General features: G+C 43.7%; 2 protein-coding genes across 3 annotated transcripts; one reads left to right on the top strand and one right to left on the bottom strand.

The window, feature by feature from the left end:
• Positions 1 to 6,192: 6,192 nt before the first annotated feature.
• Positions 6,193 to 14,158, bottom strand: LOC146384573 (uncharacterized). The gene is made up of 8 exons (XM_084936550.1): positions 14,048 to 14,158; positions 12,112 to 12,233; positions 11,672 to 11,895; positions 11,467 to 11,568; positions 10,143 to 10,244; positions 9,293 to 9,406; positions 8,964 to 9,072; positions 6,193 to 8,707 (listed from the first exon to the last, which is right to left on the bottom strand). The coding sequence occupies exons 2-8, from the start codon at positions 12,215 to 12,217 to the stop codon at positions 7,191 to 7,193; spliced, it is 2,274 nt and encodes a 757-aa protein (XP_084792676.1). The 5' UTR covers positions 12,218 to 12,233; positions 14,048 to 14,158; the 3' UTR covers positions 6,193 to 7,190.
• pdf (peptide deformylase, mitochondrial) lies at positions 13,531 to 16,099 on the top strand. Of its 2 annotated transcripts, none has more exons than XM_084936557.1 (3): positions 13,531 to 13,637; positions 14,715 to 15,325; positions 15,426 to 16,099. In XM_084936557.1, exons 2-3 carry the CDS (start codon positions 14,722 to 14,724, stop codon positions 15,581 to 15,583), a joined length of 762 nt encoding a protein of 253 aa, XP_084792683.1. In that variant the 5' UTR covers positions 13,531 to 13,637; positions 14,715 to 14,721; the 3' UTR covers positions 15,584 to 16,099. The 2 variants fall into 2 exon arrangements, with proteins under 2 accessions (XP_084792683.1, XP_084792681.1); XM_084936555.1 differs by lacking the exon at positions 13,531 to 13,637 and adding an exon at positions 14,141 to 14,334.
• The last annotated feature ends 580 nt before the right edge of the window (positions 16,100 to 16,679 follow it).

Genomic DNA, 16,679 nt, shown 5'->3' with positions numbered 1-16,679 from the left:
TTAATGGTCATCATGTGACTGATGCAAGCCAGATGCTTTTATTTAGCAAAATTGTGAATAATAGTTAAATGTTTTTGTTGAGGGGCACAGGCAGGACTCCACACGCACACACATAGAAGAAAAAATGCCTCAAGAAAAGGGCACTTGGGGCACCCAACATGCTCAAGCCCCCTCCACCCCCTCTGCACGTGCCTGGCGTGAACACTAAACTGATCATCACGTCTTGTCTTGTCAGGAAGCTGGTAAGGAGTGTGTTGTGGGAGCCGAGCTTTGCTGTAAATATCGAGTGTTGGATTTCCACCTTTCACACCACGGACCACGAGCACCGTGCGGGAGTCGGGAGTACTCTCTGTTCATTATTCAGTGTAAATAAACTGACTGTCACTCACCGGAAAGTCCTGCATTTGGATCCTGTTCTTGTCCAGAACCTGACAGAGAGCACGTAAAGTCTCCCCAGCAAATAAAACATGATTACTGCAGCACAAACAACTTTCTTTTCTGTTTTGGGACAGATTCATAACAACTGTACGGGCTTGAACTTTTTTTATGACCTACCTGGTTGGATTTTATAAGACTTAAATTTATGGTTGTGCCCTCTTTGATCCAGGCCCTGGAATCATGTGCCCTCAGCCCTGAAAATCTTAGAAATATGGTATCTAACCAGATTCATACTCTGGATGGCATTACCTTGGCCTCCAGTAACGCTGTGAGGAACCTTGGAGTCATTTTTGACCAGGACATGTCCTTCAACGCACATATTAAACAAATATGTAAGACTGCTTTCTTCCATTTGCGCAACATCTCTAAAATTAGAAATATCCTGTCTCAGAGTGACGCTGAAAAACTAGTTCATGCATTTATTACTTCCAGGCTGGACGACTGTAATTCATTATTATCAGGATGTCCAAAAAACTCACTGAAAAGCCTTCAGCTAATCCAAAATGCTGCAGCAAGAGTCCTGACAGGGACTAGAAGGAGAGAGCATATTTCTCCTGTTTTGGCTTCCCTTCATTGGCTTCCTGTTAAATCCAGAATTCAAAATCTTGCTCCTCCTGATTCTTAAATAATCAGGCCCCATCTTATCTTAATGACCTTGTAGTACCATATCACCCTATTAGAGCACTTCGCTCTCGCTCTGCAGGCCTACTTGTTGTTCCTAGAGTATTTAAAAGTAGAATGGGAGGCAGAGCCTTCAGTTTTCAGGCCCCTCTTCTGTGGAACCAGCTTCCAGTTTGGATTCAGGAGACAGACACTATCTCTACTTTCAAGATTAGGCTTCAAACTTTCCTTTTTGCTAAAGCATATAGTTAGGGCTGGACCAGGTGACCCTGAATCCTCCCTTAGTTATGCTGCAATGGCTGTCTTCCTTCTCTCACCCCAACCGGTCGCAGCCCTGAGCCCGGCTCTGCCGGAGGTCATGGGGGTCATATAATTGTTGGGTTTTTCTCTGTATGTATTATTTTAGGGTCTACCTTACGATATAAAGCACCTTGAGGCGACTGTTGTTGTGATTTGATGCTATATAAACAAAATTGAATTGAATCCAACAAGTGTTACATTTGTAGCCAGTTACTATCTGCTAGGACTCACTCTGTTTATTTCAGTCCCTAAATTGAATCTCCCTGTCATGGCTGCGGTAGCACACGTGTGGAGGTTGTGAGAGAGTGCCCAAACGCTGGCGCGAGCTTGGATGCCAGTGAGCTTGGTGGTACAAACAGAAACATAAAGGGCATGAACAGAACTTAAGGATTACCTATACTGGGAAACCTAACAAAACAGACCTGAAACCTGACGAGACAGAGGATGACAACACAGACAAACCAGCAACAAGCAGGAGAAAACACAGGGCTTATATACTCACAGGGGCAATCAGGGAATGGGAGACAGGAGGGGAACTCAGCTGGGAGAAATCAGAGCTGACAAAACAGGGGAAATGTAAACTGAACACACTGACATAAGACACGGACCTTCACAATAAAACAGGAAATACACAGAGACACCAGAGCGGAGGGGAACTGCTAAATAACCAGGGAACTAAACCAGGAACACAAGAAACTCAAAACAGGACAATTAGACTTTTAAAACATAAATTAAAGACTAACAAAGTGAACTTTATACATAAATCATAGTACAAAACACAGAAAGATGCAAAACACTGGGTCAAATGACCCAGGACCATGACACGCTCAAGCTTTCTCGTGCTTTTTAAAGGAATGAAAATGTACAAGTCCAACTTTAGTGATGTTAAGAGTGTAAGCAGCAGCCAGATGCTGTCTATCAAATGCACTAGATTATCTGATCATCGGTAAGTGATGAGGTCCTGGCAGTTTGGAGATCTGCAGCATTCGTGTGTATTAACACAACGCCAAGAAGGAAAGACAAAGTGCTGCTGCTCATCCATCTCAGAGGTCATTTCAGAACAAGTCCATCATTCTATAGTGAGAACTCCCCAACGAATTCACCCCAAGGTCAGACTACGCAATACTCAAGTAAACGGCAAAAAAAAAAGATCTCCATCTCAGACTCTACAGGCCTCGGTTAGCATGTTAAATGTTAGAGTTCATGAGAGTAAAAACACTGAGCAAGTATGACTTAAAAGAAGAAAGCTTCTTATCTTTAAAACAAACATGGCAGCACAGATTAGCTTTGCAAAGCTGCATCTAAACAAAGCACAAAACTTCTGGAACAGACGAGACCAAAGTGGAGATGTTTGTCTATGATACACAGCAGAACGTTTGAAGGAAACAAAGGCCTCAGAGCAGCTGTCAGCACAGTGGAGGAGAAGTGGTGATTTGGGCTCTGTGTGCTCACTGAGTGGTCAGTGAACTCCTCCAAACCGAACCACCTTAGAACGATTTACAGTCTCTGCAGCTCCTGCACATCATTTACGCTTTTACGTCCCGTACCAAGACAAAAAGTTACTGGTTCATGGAGGCTATAAAATACTAAGACTGACGCTTGACTGAGAAAAACATGTTATGCATTCACGTGTGCGGACAGCCAGATCACTGTGTTCTCAATCAATAGCCGACAGACAAACAGAACTTCAAACCAAACACACTTAATGCTCGACAGCTACAGCGAGCACTCTGGCTGGCTGGCAGTGAAGAGGTGGAAACTGCTCTTTATGCAACGGCCCATCAGTCAAGCATCATGCAGTCATTTCAAAATAATGACAATGAAAAGGAGACTCTCCTCTAGCTTTCAGGTCTGAGAGGTGAAGCCAGCGTTCTGTCCACTGACCAGCAGGGAGTGACTCCTGTTTACAAAAAAGCAACAGCCTCTGCTCCATCTTTAATCTGCTGCTGTGCTGTGGATGGTTTCGTCCTTTCACAGAGGGTGGATTGTTTTTGTGGTGGTGATCTCCTCCATATGGAGTTATGGGCACAGTTACTTTGACTGAGTGGCGTCTGGCAGAAGCAGCTGTAGCAAATGAGTTTTATTGAGGGGACCATGAAGTTAATTTGTAAATAAGATTCTTCTGTGGCATCTGAATGAGAAGGAAAGCTAACACGACAGTGGCAGAAGCACTCAGCAGGAGGTTTCATAGCAGGACTTCACTAACCAATGAAAGCTACAGTGGCTGCATCTGCCTTTTATTTTCAGTTCAATTCAAATCAGTTTTATTTGTATAGCAACAAATGACAAGAACAGTTTACTCAAGGTGTTTTATACTGTGAGGTAAACACAATTTACAAATAATAGAATACTTTAAAGTCTCAGCAGGAAGACTGAAGAATGGCTTTTCTTTAGTAGTTCAATGTTATTGTGTGACTTCTGTTTCTCTTGTTTTTGTTTCATGCTTTGGGGAGATCCTGCAAAATCCTGCCTCCTAATCTGAACGAACTCGATGTGTTAGTAAAAAAAAGGTTTGCAAAGTTGGCAAGTTGTTTAAATGTCCTGCCTCAAAATGCTAAAAAACAAAAACTGTGTTTATTGGCACAAACAGCCAGAAAAAAAACTGTTTTCCCTGTTTAATTTCTATCATTTGATTTTTTTTTTTTGCTTTTTCATGTGTGAGGAAATGTGTCTTATTAGAAATACAAGAGCCAGATAAATCTATACTTGTAAACATATATAAAACCCTGTTTCTTGTTCATCCCTTTAACTCACAGATAACCATAAAAAATATTGTTTGAGCAAATAAGAGAAAGAGTTACTAATCAGATATTTTGGCTTCTTGCAAAGTTTCGTGTGGCTGTCGATCAACAGAAGGCCAAGAAGAATAGCCGAGACCATAATCCTATTTAAATAAAGAACAATTACTAAATTCATTTTCAGCAGGGATGCACCAGCATCTGGTGATATCAGCCAATAGACTGATGTGAGTGCTTCATATGAGTCACTTTATTTTAACATCAGCGAAAGCTCAGAAAGTTAAAATATGATTAAAGAAGCAACACCAACAATGAAAGAAAGGACTTAAGGTCTTATGGGAAAGCTCAGAAATGACCGTCTCTGGGACTTACATCAGACACACACAGCAAAATGAAAATAAAACAGGACGCACTGACAGTAGCTGAAATCATCATCATCGTAATAATTCCGTTTTGTTTATAATGGCGAATAACGATTACTGTCACCTGTGATTTAGATTGTGTTGTAGGCGGTAACAGGTCACATGCTGATCTCTGTGGCAGATATATTGGATTATAGAAGGTGGCAGCATGAGGCGTGAAGGTTTTCTGTCTCTGCGTTTGAGGCAGCAAAACCGAACCGGTCTGTTTGAAAAGGAGCTCTGCTGCCTGTCCAGTATGTCCAGTATGTCCAGTATCCGTCATGGAACAACACTGTCACGTCCTCTCCACCACAGCCAATCTATTCACTCAGTTAGGGTACCAGCTCTCATCATTTTGGCGCACACACTGAAGGATCTTAACTTCCTTAGGAAGTAGAGCCTGCTCATCCCCTTCCTTTGCTTCTCCACCACATCACTGATGTCAGTAAACTCTGCGTCTGTGTTGGCCTACATCTCCATAAAGAAAACACAAGGAAGAAAGAAGCACGTCTGACATCTGCAACCTGTTAGCTTTGCAGGTTCTGATTTTACAGGTTAAAAAAGCCTCCGGGGACGGCGTTTAGCTGCACACAAACTGTGGTTAAACCACATCACAGGGTCCGAGTTCATCACGTGACGTACATCTCATCTTCCTTTGTACCCTGTCCTGTAAAGGCCTGTATTCAAGCACACACTAATGAAAAAAAATCACATTGCAAAAGATAGTTACTGACCATTTCTGAATGGCGTTTAATTATATTTCACAAAAATGCAAAATAAAGCAAGTCCGTGATCATTTCAGGCTTTCATCGTTAATGGTTTTTGAGATATACAAGCACAAATGTGCAAAAGGTGATGACTCAAAAACCACAGACGAAAGTAGCAGTTCCAGGTAACACTGCACTAGCTATTTGTTCTGTTTATCTTTTTATCCTGGCTCTATCATTCAAGGCCAGGATGAGCTAAGCTAGTTAACAACGTCCTCATTTTACCCCCCACCATGACGCTGCGCTTATTTACTGTTCCCTCCAATAGACCTGTGTAAATACGCATCTGCAAACAGAGTGGGTGGGGACGATGGTTGACCTCGGTGCTGACCCGTGACTTGTAGATGTCCTGCAGAGGAAAAGTATACACGACTACCAGTGATTGGTCCTTGGACTACAGAGAAAAAAAACAACTAGAAGCAGTGCTGGCAGTGACGCCAGGCGATAGAACCAAAAGCACTACAGCACAGCTCAGCAGTAATACTGTTAAAGCCACACGACACCACCAACCAGCAAATATTCATCTGTTTTAGTCGGTCTGTCATCATCCTGCACTGGTTCTCACTGTTGCCAAAATCCTGGTTTTGAACCCCACGCGGGGCCTTTCTGTGTGGAGGTGGCATGTTCCTCTGTGGGAGTACCCAGAGTCCAGACTCATGCAGTTAGTGGGGTTAGGTTAATTGTGTGTGTGAATGTGAGTGCGATTGTCCGTCTGTGTGTGTTAGCCCTGGACAGACTGGTGTCATAGCTTTGTGCACTGTTTGCATTTTAAGTTTAAACAAAAAAACAACATAAAAATAAAGAGGTGTTAGGAACCTGTAACCTGATGAGAAGTGCAAATATACCCATAATCAGATGCAACCCACACAAATGAACAGTTTTTTTAAGTATTTCTAAGACTTGTCAGAAAAGAATTTTTGATACAGCTTTTCCAAACATCCTGGTTTTATTTCAGATGCTTACACGTTTCACTGTGGGGTGTTCTTTGGGTTGTACGCCTCTCTGTTCTTCCTCCAAACATAAGCAGCGTCTCTGTGGCCAAAGAGCTCTAGTTTCACCTCATCTGAACAAACGGACGAGCTTCAAGTCTGCGTTATCTTCTCTTAGTCTGCAGCCTCACAGTCCGTTCCTGTGCATCAGCTCAAAGCTTTCTGAGCTTCTATACTGTGTGTAAACTGAAGATAACCCTCAGGTGTAACTTGATTTTACAGCTTTGACCATCACAGAGTTAGAGCACATCGTTAACACAGCAGTGCTCTGTGCTGTGGCTCAGTGAAAAGGTTTGCACTGGTGCAAATAGAAGTAATGTGTGCTTTCTATAAGAAGCTGGTTCCCCACTTGGAGAACGTTTTGAGAAAAACTTTACATTTAATAGGGGGTTAAAAGAAGTGTGTCCTTGTTTTTAAGTCATGTGAAGTGAAAACAGGAAGCCAAAAGTTGGCTGTGCAAATGGAAATTATATAATCACAAACATTTACCTCGGTCTGGACTTCCAGGTGGGGTAAAAGACCTGAAACGTTGGACCCGCTGACGGAGCCAAACAAAACACATTACGAAAATACAACGATCCCCTCTGGGTTATTTATTCTCAATTATATAATCAGAGACCTGTTATGATAAACCAGAACACTCGATACACACCTGCTACAATAAAGCTGCACCATACAAACGTTTACAAGAAGCTTTTCTTTCCTTTCAGTTGAACGTGTTTGAGGGCTACCTTCTTCAAATTTTAATAGGGAGACAAATCTATTTAAAACAATTCTATGTTCTGTGTTTTGCACATCTACATTCAGTTAGTGTAGAGGAACCATGTTGGCTCACAAGAACAGGCAGATCATTAGAGAGCACTGATGGCTGTATCTTCACGCGGCATCTAAAAATACTCTAAAAACTCCTCGAGTACTCGAGCAGGAGAAATTAGTTCAACTGCTGTCAGCGTGACTGAGCACTCTCGCATTTTCATACTCTAACAGAAGTCTTTTCTTTTTGATGTGAGGTCTATAATCAGGGTCACGGTCAGGTGACTCCTCTCCGTCACTGCTTGAGGAATCAGTGGAGTAAAGAGCGTTCACATCGAAGGAAGAGTCTTCCTCCTCTTGCTTCCTCCTTTCCTCGCCGTCGCTGCCTTGCTCCACGGGCTCTTCCTGCCCGGCTGAGGCTTTCCTTTGGGTCGATAGGTGACACTGCTCAGAGCTCAGCCTGGTAAGACTCACGTAGGGTTGTAGCAGCTTGGAGTGCAGCAGCACACCCTGACTGGGCAGCGATAGCCTCAGCTGAGCTCTGAGGCCTCGGCTGGTTTTGTCCCTGCCTGCATCAGAGGAGGAGCGTGAGGAGCGTCGGGCGGTTCCTGATCCAGGTCTGCTGTTCTTTTGTGGCTGACGATGGCGAAGAGAGCTCCGAGGGACGACTTTTTTGGATGACTTGGAAGATGGTGTGATTTGATTGGCAGCACAGGCGGAGAACAAACTCTCTGACTGAGCACCTTTCTGAGGAGGTCCAGAGACACTGATGTCACTGGCTGTGGCTGGAACACCCATCTGAGAGGTACTTGGGTCCTGAACAAGCTGCTGGGGGTTTTGAGCAAATGCCTCCAAATCCTCCTTGTGTCTGTTGGTACTGCAGACCCGTCTGAGCTTTCTCTGTTCAGTCAGGGTTTGACACCAGGCAGAGGGAGATGAACTGTTTTTGTCTTTTACGTTTCCTGAGGTGTGATGGTGTGGAGAACTTAGCATCTCCGAACTGGAAGAAGCTGCCAGAAGAAGCTGCTTTAGTGATGCGTGCTGGTGTTTACAGCTCGTCTCGAAGGAGCCGATGTTCACCAGTCGGACCACCGGTGACAGCAGAGCAGGCAGTGGAGAGCCCCGAGCAGACGAGGCCTGAGGCAGAATTTGTGCTTGTGAGGTGTCGCCTGAGGATCCGAGTGACCCGGAGCTGCGCCTATATTTGGGTTTTGCTGTTCTGGATGCTTGGACTGCTGCCCGAGGAGGGCTGGGGGTCTGCGGAGGTGGCTGATCGGACGGACAGGGGATGAGGTCAGATGGTGTGAGGTCCTGCGATGAAGAAGTAGAAGACGACGACGGGAAGAGCAGGGGAGATGAGGAAACGTTGGGCTGAAGGAGAAGCTCCTCCGAGCATCCCCGCAGGATGCTCTTCACCCATCGCTGGTGTTTGGAGCAGAACTGAGGGGTGGGGGCCGCCTCCTGAACACTTGTGCTGCTTCCCTGACTGCCCTCTTCCTCCGCTCTCTTGTTTACCTCATCTTCCTCCTCTGGTTGCTGATGTCCTCTAACGTCTGAGCTCCTGTCCGAAAAACTGAAGCCGTCTTCGGACACGTCGCGAGGAGCCTCCTCTGGATGAACATCTGGATTAGTTTGGCTTAAAGCCGACTTAAAGAGTTGAGGCGACCGAGATATCGACGACTGACGACAGGAAGCAGCATCTAAAGAAAGAAAACAGCGACACGCTTGATACTGATAACAGTGGATATTCATAATTTCACACAGAGAAGATCTAATCCTGCTTGTGTCCTAACAGTAAAAATATACAGTTTAAAAGGAGAAAATGACATAAATAAAAAGAAACAGCAGAAATAGTAAAAGCCACGACTCAAAGCTAAAGAAAATCTACCCTAAAATAAAATAAAATATAAAGTTATTATCTTTTTATAAGGTAAACTGACGTAAGCTGTTTCTTACCGCAGTGCAGCAGCTTCTTCAGGGTCGCAGCTATGGTGGTGGAGTCAGAGCTTATCACCTCTAAAAGTAGCTTCTCCTCTTCAGTCACAGGGCTCTGTTTCTTCAGGATCTAGTGAAGCACAAATGTTCAGTTATCACAGCGAGACATTCTCACTGTTGGCATTTCTGCTCTTCTTCATTTCCCTCATCAACATTCTTAAAGGAAACCTGTGGAGTTTTTGACCACATGAGGTCGCTGTAGAGCCAACGGGACAGTTTATCTACATTCAAACTCTCATTTTTACAAACGCATCTTTAAACCCTGCACACACACACACACACACACACACCTTATCAATGTAGGTATCTCCTTGTAACACAGCATCCAGCTCATGGAGATAATGCAGCAGCCTGTCCTCGACTTTCTGAGCATACCGTTCCCCATACTGCTCGTCCATGTCATTCTGCAAGACAGACAAAAGGCATCATCCCATGAAATTCAGCATAATGAGTGCAAAAGTCTTGAGCCATACCCCGTTTCTACGTCCAGATGGGCAGAATCAACTTTTTGGGATTTCCTTACCTGGATGATTGAGCATGCAATCATGAAAGACGTGTTTGGGAATCACTTTGTTGGTGCAAAAATATGATTTTATGTCTGTCAAACTGCTTGAACGATTCATGCTAAGTGTAAAAAAAAAAAAAACATTTCTCTGGAAGTGGTACAAGGACTGAGAACGAGCAGCCAATGTCCAAAGTTCTAGCACATTACTGTTCCTCCACACTTGATCACTTTTTCAGGTTGGCAGCCCTACGACTCTGCAGCTCACGGAAAGATTTTGTACATCGTAGCTCTGCAGCGCACCCTGCTGGCCACAGTTAGGACCGCTTCATTTTTGGCCCAGCTGGGATGAGTTTTTCTCTACTAAGAATTCTAGTTGTACAAATACATGCAGGGTTGCCTTTATGATAATTCCAAACATTCGAGGTTTGATCAAACCCGACTGATTATTGTGAACAGCACTGTGTCTCAAAGCATAACTTTGGGGAAACTGCAATGCCTTTATCCAACAAATCCCAAACTGTATGATTTAGAAATGTGCTGAATGTGCATGAATCACGTAGGCCATGAATATATTGGGACTGAAATGTATATAGAATATTCTGGATCTGTCTCATAATCACTTAAAGGAGATTTACCTTAATGTAATGTTCAAGTTTGTCTTTGTCCATAGCAAGTGTTTGTGCCAGAGTCCTAAAGTCCAGGTGGTTCTTCCTCATGAGGAACATTTCTCGTTGGCTCTGTGCAAAAAACACCAGAACACATAGAATCACCTGTTGATATAAGTAAAGTTTTTCATGCAGGCAACTGTAACTGTTCCCAAAAGCCAGTTCCAGGTATGCTATCACATTTTTCAATATGCAACTACACAAAATGTTATGAACGATTTACTTTATTTACAGAATAAAAAAGCCTCGCTCGAGGCTTCAGAAAGAGGACTGAAAGAGAAAGAACGGGTGAGGTCACAGCGATGAAGTACATCTATTATATACAGTCTATGACAGCACACCACCAGTGTGCCATCTGTGAGGAGGCAAAAACTAACAAATAGTTCGATTCAGTTTTATTTATATAGCGCCAAATCGCAACAGCAGTCGCCTCACAACACTTTATTTTGTCAGGACAACATACAGAGAAAACTCCATCAGTCAAACAACCCAGTATGAGCACTTAGCGACAGTGGGAAGGAAAACTCCAGCAGAGCCAGCCTCACAGACTGAGGGAGGGGCGGCCATCTGAGCAACCGGTTGGGGGGTGAGTGGAGGGAGGCAGGAAAACCCCCCACAAACTATGGAAGACATCCAGAGTTTGATGCTTCCTGTCTGGTGTCTGAACTTTTCCTTTAACTTTCTTGAATATTTATTATAAAAATGTATCATTTATATTCTTAATCCTGCTTTAACACAATCATTTTCTATGTGGGATCAAAAAGTATGTATCTATCCATCTTTCTTCCTGATGTCTAAGGGGTTCATTTAAAGGAAACAATCGATGCAACATGTATAAGACATTTATGAGAGCTCAATCAGCCACAATAATAAAATCATTGACAGGTGAGGTGAACAACAGCCATCACTGTTCCAGTGCTGAGTTCTGCTGGGAAACCTCGGTCTCGACATGTTTTACCACCCAACCAAACACTGCGGCGGACAAAACACACTCCAACGGACAACAACACTGCTCAAAGGTAGCAGCCTCCCTCAGCAGGACAAGACAGCAGCAGCACATACAAGCTCATGAACACAACAAAGCCTCCAACTGGACGCGCCAGAACAAGTCCGATCCTGTAACCCACTAAGCCTTCAGACCCAACAGGACACCCCCGGAGGCTTTGTGCCCCAGTGGTTCGGAGCTGTTCGGTGAGTTATGCATAATATAAGGCAGGTACTTTTAACTCAGTTTTGGTCTCCACCAGTTCAACAGTGGCTTCCAGTTAGTTCTGGTGCAGGGCAGGTCACTTACACACTGGTCTTGGTACTCGGAGAGTTTGCTCGGGAAGAACTGGCCGATTTTTGACACGGTGTCAACCATTCCCCGGCCCTCTTTGAGCATCCACATAATGACCTGGAAGGAGACACAGGAACCACCAGGAGGTGAGCGTTCACGAAGAAACAACCCCATTTCACATTCCTGTACATGCTTACTGGACCACTACTTATTTCCCTACCATGGTCTTGAGGCCAAACATGATCTTCATGTGTTTGATGGCAGGCACCAGTCTGGGTAGAAGTCGGTACGTGGTTTCCAGAAACCCTATCACCCTCTCAAAGTGCTCCAGGTCCCTGCTCTTTATGATGGAATAGACCTGAGCAGAGACGACGCGCAGCCTCCACGAGTCTTCCAGGCTCAGAGGTTGGGAGTCCACATCTGGCCAGCTGGACAGGTCCAAAACTGTGAGCGCACAAAATGAAGCCAGCATGTCACAAGCAAACGCAAAGGCATGAATACATTTGTTTCTAAGACTTTCTTTATCTCTGCTGTTTGAGATTAGCTTTGCAAGTTTCACGTATATGTTTCTTCTACATCAGTATATAAAACACTCAGACAAAGGTGTTCAATAAAGTTTTTGTTGTGTTAAAACTTTTTATTAAAATCCCCAGAACCAACCTTGTTGTATATCCATCATCTTGTGAGTCCAGACATGCTCTATGATCCACACAGGCAGCTTAGAGAAGCTCTGCATGCGTCCAGCCCGCAGCTCCCCTCCGTCCATGGCTCAGCTCCGCGGGCTGTGTGGAGGGAGACGGAGGAGAGCATCAGCCCGCTGCACCTCCTTAAACCCCCGAACCACCACAGCTGGACATGTACCGGCAAGTTGAGGATGTTACGCATCTGAACATCCCCGGCTCTCAAACTTTAAGTTTTTTAAAAAAATGTTGCAAATAACTTCCTTTGCGTGCCTTTATTTAGCATTTCAAAATAAAAGCTTAGGACGCAAGAAACCCCGTCTCTCTCTGTAACACCAAGTGTGTCATATTTGCTTCATATTTGAGTTTTTCAGACTTCGTCATCGGTGTTATTTTTTTCCCTCCTCGAAAAACTAATAGATTGTACAAAGATTCAGCAAACATGATACCAGGTAACTTTTTAAAACCTGAACCATAAAATAACAGCCAGAAATCTTTCATTTTTTGATAATGGAGTGTTTGTTGAACCTTTAGACAAAATATATCTAAAAATATATCAAATTTTAATCTGCATATATGAGTTTTAATTTGTATCACATTTGCTACATTAGCCATATGTTTGCAATTTAGTAATTAAAAATGTGTCATGCAATTTATATCATTTTTTGAGGGTAAAAAAAAGTCGCGCTGATGATGTAGAAGTCTCAAAAACTCACAAAAACACATGTATCAAATACGATATGCTTGGCTTTAAAGGGTTAAAACTCAAGTACAAGTTTAATTGTGAGAAGATTCAATTCAATTCAACTCGATTCTAAAATAAAAAAAGTATCATTATTATTTGTCAACTATTTAATGGTTCAGGCTTTAAACATTTACCAGTTTGAGATGAATCTGCTGTAAAGTTGAACACAGTACAATATAAAATAAAAAGGGGAAATAAATGTTAAAGCAGTATATGGATATATAGAGATATAAACTGATGAATATTAAGGTGTTTCCGTCTTTCTTCAATAAGTTTATACGTTATTAAATTTTAACTAACTAGTTAACTGTATAAAAATTGCTCAAAATCAGTCATCAAGATTTAATTTCCTATGATAATTAATATCTATGCAGCCAATAAATATGTCTAGTGATTCTATTTGTTTGTTTTTATTACAAAACATGTTTACGTGAAGCAATCATCTGATCCGAGCCACGGTCTGAGTAACTCACTCACACATGCACTGTATACTTAGATCAAGTCCTTTGCACTACTTTTGAGCACTTTGTTCACCCACGTGTGCCTTTTCTACTGGCCATAATTGGCCCATATTTCGTTGTACATGCACAATGACAAAAAAGGGCTGCTCTATTACATAGGTAAGCACATGGACTTTTATTGTGAAAGCGTGGTTGACCAGGAAGAACTTTACCGGAGCCGTGAATGTCTCTGCCCTGACTTCACCCTCCAAACTATGCGGTCTTGTCTAATCCACAGCGGAGCTCAGACGGTTCTATCAGGTAACGGGAAGCTGCACGGCTTCATTTTTGTTGCGCTCAGTCAGTGCTGACAGTTATCTGACTTTTTATTTTTATTCATTGTTACATCAACATGCTAACGACCTAGCTTCAACAGCTCACGGTCGCTCTTGAACTGGCGCGCGTGTTTCGTTGCACCCGGACAAACCGCTAGGTGGTGTCTGACTTAACGCTAAACAGGTGTTTCTCTAATTGATGTGTGCTGAGGGTAATATTAAAGAGCGTGATGTAAGAAATCACGCAGCGATATAAACAAGTTCAAGGGTGGCTGGTAATGCTAGCAGCAGTTTGTAGCTCTTGGGTATAAGCTTATATTTCAATGACAGAGCTAACCATCGAGCTCTCTGCATCAAACGGTGATGCTTGAAAATATAGAAGGCCATAAGACTTACCGGACGTGTTAGTTAAGTCATTAAAATAAAAAGTGTGTCCACTAAACACTTAAAAAGATTTTTAAAAAGTTCCAAGTTGCGGCCCTCTCGTGTTAGCCGGTGTCCGCCATCTTTGTTTTGGTTCGGAAACAGAGGTGCGACTTGGGAAATTGAGTTTTTTTGTTATTCTTCATGACGGCACCATTACCAGTTTAGCAGTGTTGTTACGGCCGCTTTAGTTTTTCAGACATCACAGTTTATTTTCTATTTGTATGGTTACCTGTGTGAATGAGAGGAGGAGAAGATCGGTGAGTTTAAATACTTGGGTGGTTTCCAAAGCCTGTACAGTACACAGGGAGGTGAAGAAGAGCGTGCAGGCAGGGTGGAGTGGGTGGAGGCGAGTGTCAGTGGTGATTTATGACAGAAGGAAAGCATGCAACTGAAGAGAAGGCTTAGAAGGTGGTGGTGAGATCTGCTGTATGGTTTGGCGATGGTGGCAGTAACAAAAAACAGGCATGGGGATGCTAGAGATGCAGTGGCAGATGTGATGATCTGTGGTGACCTCTTAAAAGAAGAAGAATGAGCAGTATTTTAAACCTTCTTACTGATGGAAGTCAACAAAGTCTCAAAAGACATCTTTGCTTTCTCTGACCGACCTAAATGGCCTCCTTTTGTCTCTTTGTCTCAGTCCCACCATGAACACGTCCTCGGTGTCTCTGCTCCAGCTCTCCTGGACCGGGTTCAGACTGTATGCATCTAAAGGCCATCGCTCCGGAGCCCTGAGCCTGATGGCAGCAGCTTCCACCCGTCTTCCACACACCTCACCCTGTAGACGCTTCTTATCCAGCAACGTCAAAGTGCGCTCCTACCTGCAGTACGTCAAACGCAAGATCATATCCCCCCCCAGTCCTCCGTACAGCCATGTGTGTCAGGTAGGAGACCCGGTGCTGCGTTCACATGCAGCTGCTGTGGACCCTTCAGCTGTAACAGGACCTGAGATCCAGCGTGTCATTAAAACTATGGTGGCAGTAATGAGGAAGCTTGAGTGCGTGGGACTGAGTGCGCCTCAAATTGGCGTGCCACTCCGGATCCTGGCTCTGGAATATCCTCAAAAAATGTTTGAAGAGAGCTCGCCTGCCACGAGGGAGGTCCGCGGTCTCTCCGTCCAGCCCCTAAGGATCTTTGTGAACCCACAGCTGAGGGTGCTGGATGGTCGGACGGTGCTGTTTCAGGAGGCCTGTGAGAGCATCTCGGGCTTCTCTGCCACGGTTCCCCGCTACCTGTCTGTGGAAGTGTCTGGTACGCATGCTTAAAGCTCAACAGTGACACATCTCATTTAAGAGTGTCCACATTTGTAAGGTGTGCCTTTGTCTCGGGCTTCTGTCTTCTCACCCTGCAGGTCTCACTGAAAATGGCGAAGCTGTAACGTGGCAGGCTAGTGGCTGGTCGGCCAGGATCGTCCAGCACGAGATGGACCACCTGGACGGCGTCCTCTACATCGACCGCATGGACACAAAGACCTTCATTAATATCAACTGGCAGGCACACAACGAATAGAGAGTGAACACCTGCTCAGGGCAGACTGGCTAACTGGCGATGCACATGTGAACGTGTCTTCTGGTTTCTGTGGACCACAGATCTGTACTTTGACAATAAATGCTGAAAGGATGCAGAATGGATCTTTAAATGTTGTTACCTTCCATCATAGTGAAGAAAGGATACGATTGGGCAGGACTCAGTTAAAAGGCTCCAACAGCTGGAACACCAAAACACTGATGTGGGCTAAAACATTGCTACCTTATAAAGCGTGGAAACTGGTTTTCAACACATAAGCAATCATTTGTGTCATTAAAATGTTAATTATAGAAGTTATGAAAGCTGTTTTTTTGTCTACAGGATACCCGAGGGGTGTGGTACGAAGCAAGATGAATGACTTAGCCAGCTTTGTCCAGCTTAAAGAGTTTTCTGTGTCACAAACTTCTCAAACTGCTAAACCACTGTGGTAATGATGAACACGTAACCTGAGTTTCAGTTTAAAATGAAATGAATTTGAATTAAAATGTGCAAAAATCACCAACTTTCCAACAGTTTAGCATTTTACTGTTATATTTTTATTTTCTGACAACATCCCTGTTTGGAGTAGGGGACACTCACAAGGATCATTTTGTGGAGGGAGGAGTCACATGACCCCGCAAACTGCGTCTTACTATGTGAGCACGCGTCAAACCCGAAACAAAAAGGCTAGCTTAGCAAAGTGGCTAACCATTGTGTTTTTCCTTCATATCTCAAACTGAGGTTTTGTTGAAACAGCTAAGGCAAAGAAAGCCTGACTGTGTTCAACTTCATTCTCAGGCATTTAAAAATTTAAAAGTAAATGTCGGTAAATGCCAGAAGTTCCTCTAATGGCCACTGGGGGCCGGTTCCAAAAACGAGTCAGTCCATGATGTCATCTGCTGTTAAAGCAGCAGCACCTCTGTGAGAGCACTGTAACATCATGACATCGACAACCCTGGACAATCCTGGCTGCTGTAGATGAGTTAGCAAAATATAATATCAGAAAAAATGATCCTAAAAAACATTATTACTACTATATCTATAGTTTAAGTGTGCTGTGAAGACATTTGGGAGTGCTTGAGCACCTGAAAAAGGACGA

Source organism: Perissodus microlepis, chromosome 7 (genome assembly GCF_051167445.1).
Source record: "Perissodus microlepis isolate ML-2025 ecotype Zambia chromosome 7, ASM5116744v1, whole genome shotgun sequence".
Lineage (NCBI taxonomy): Eukaryota > Metazoa > Chordata > Actinopteri > Cichliformes > Cichlidae > Perissodus > Perissodus microlepis.
Note: the sequence above shows the minus strand (reverse complement) of the source record. Positions and strands in the feature narration are given on the sequence as shown.

Coding starts and splice junctions, on each gene's coding strand:
- LOC146384573 (XM_084936550.1), bottom strand. CDS start 12,217: ATGGACGGAGGGGAGCTGCGGGCTGGACGCATGCAGAGCTTCTCTAAG. Junction 11,569..11,671: donor TGTTTGGCCTCAAGACCATG/GTAGGGAAATAA, acceptor GTCTCCTTCCAG/GTCATTATGTGGATGCTCAA. Junction 8,708..8,963: donor GAAGAAGCTGCTGCACTGCG/GTAAGAAACAGC, acceptor TTCTTTCTTTAG/ATGCTGCTTCCTGTCGTCAG.
- pdf (XM_084936555.1), top strand. CDS start 14,315: ATGAGAGGAGGAGAAGATCG. Junction 14,335..14,714: donor ATGAGAGGAGGAGAAGATCG/GTGAGTTTAAAT, acceptor TCTTTGTCTCAG/TCCCACCATGAACACGTCCT. Junction 15,326..15,425: donor CCTGTCTGTGGAAGTGTCTG/GTACGCATGCTT, acceptor CTCACCCTGCAG/GTCTCACTGAAAATGGCGAA.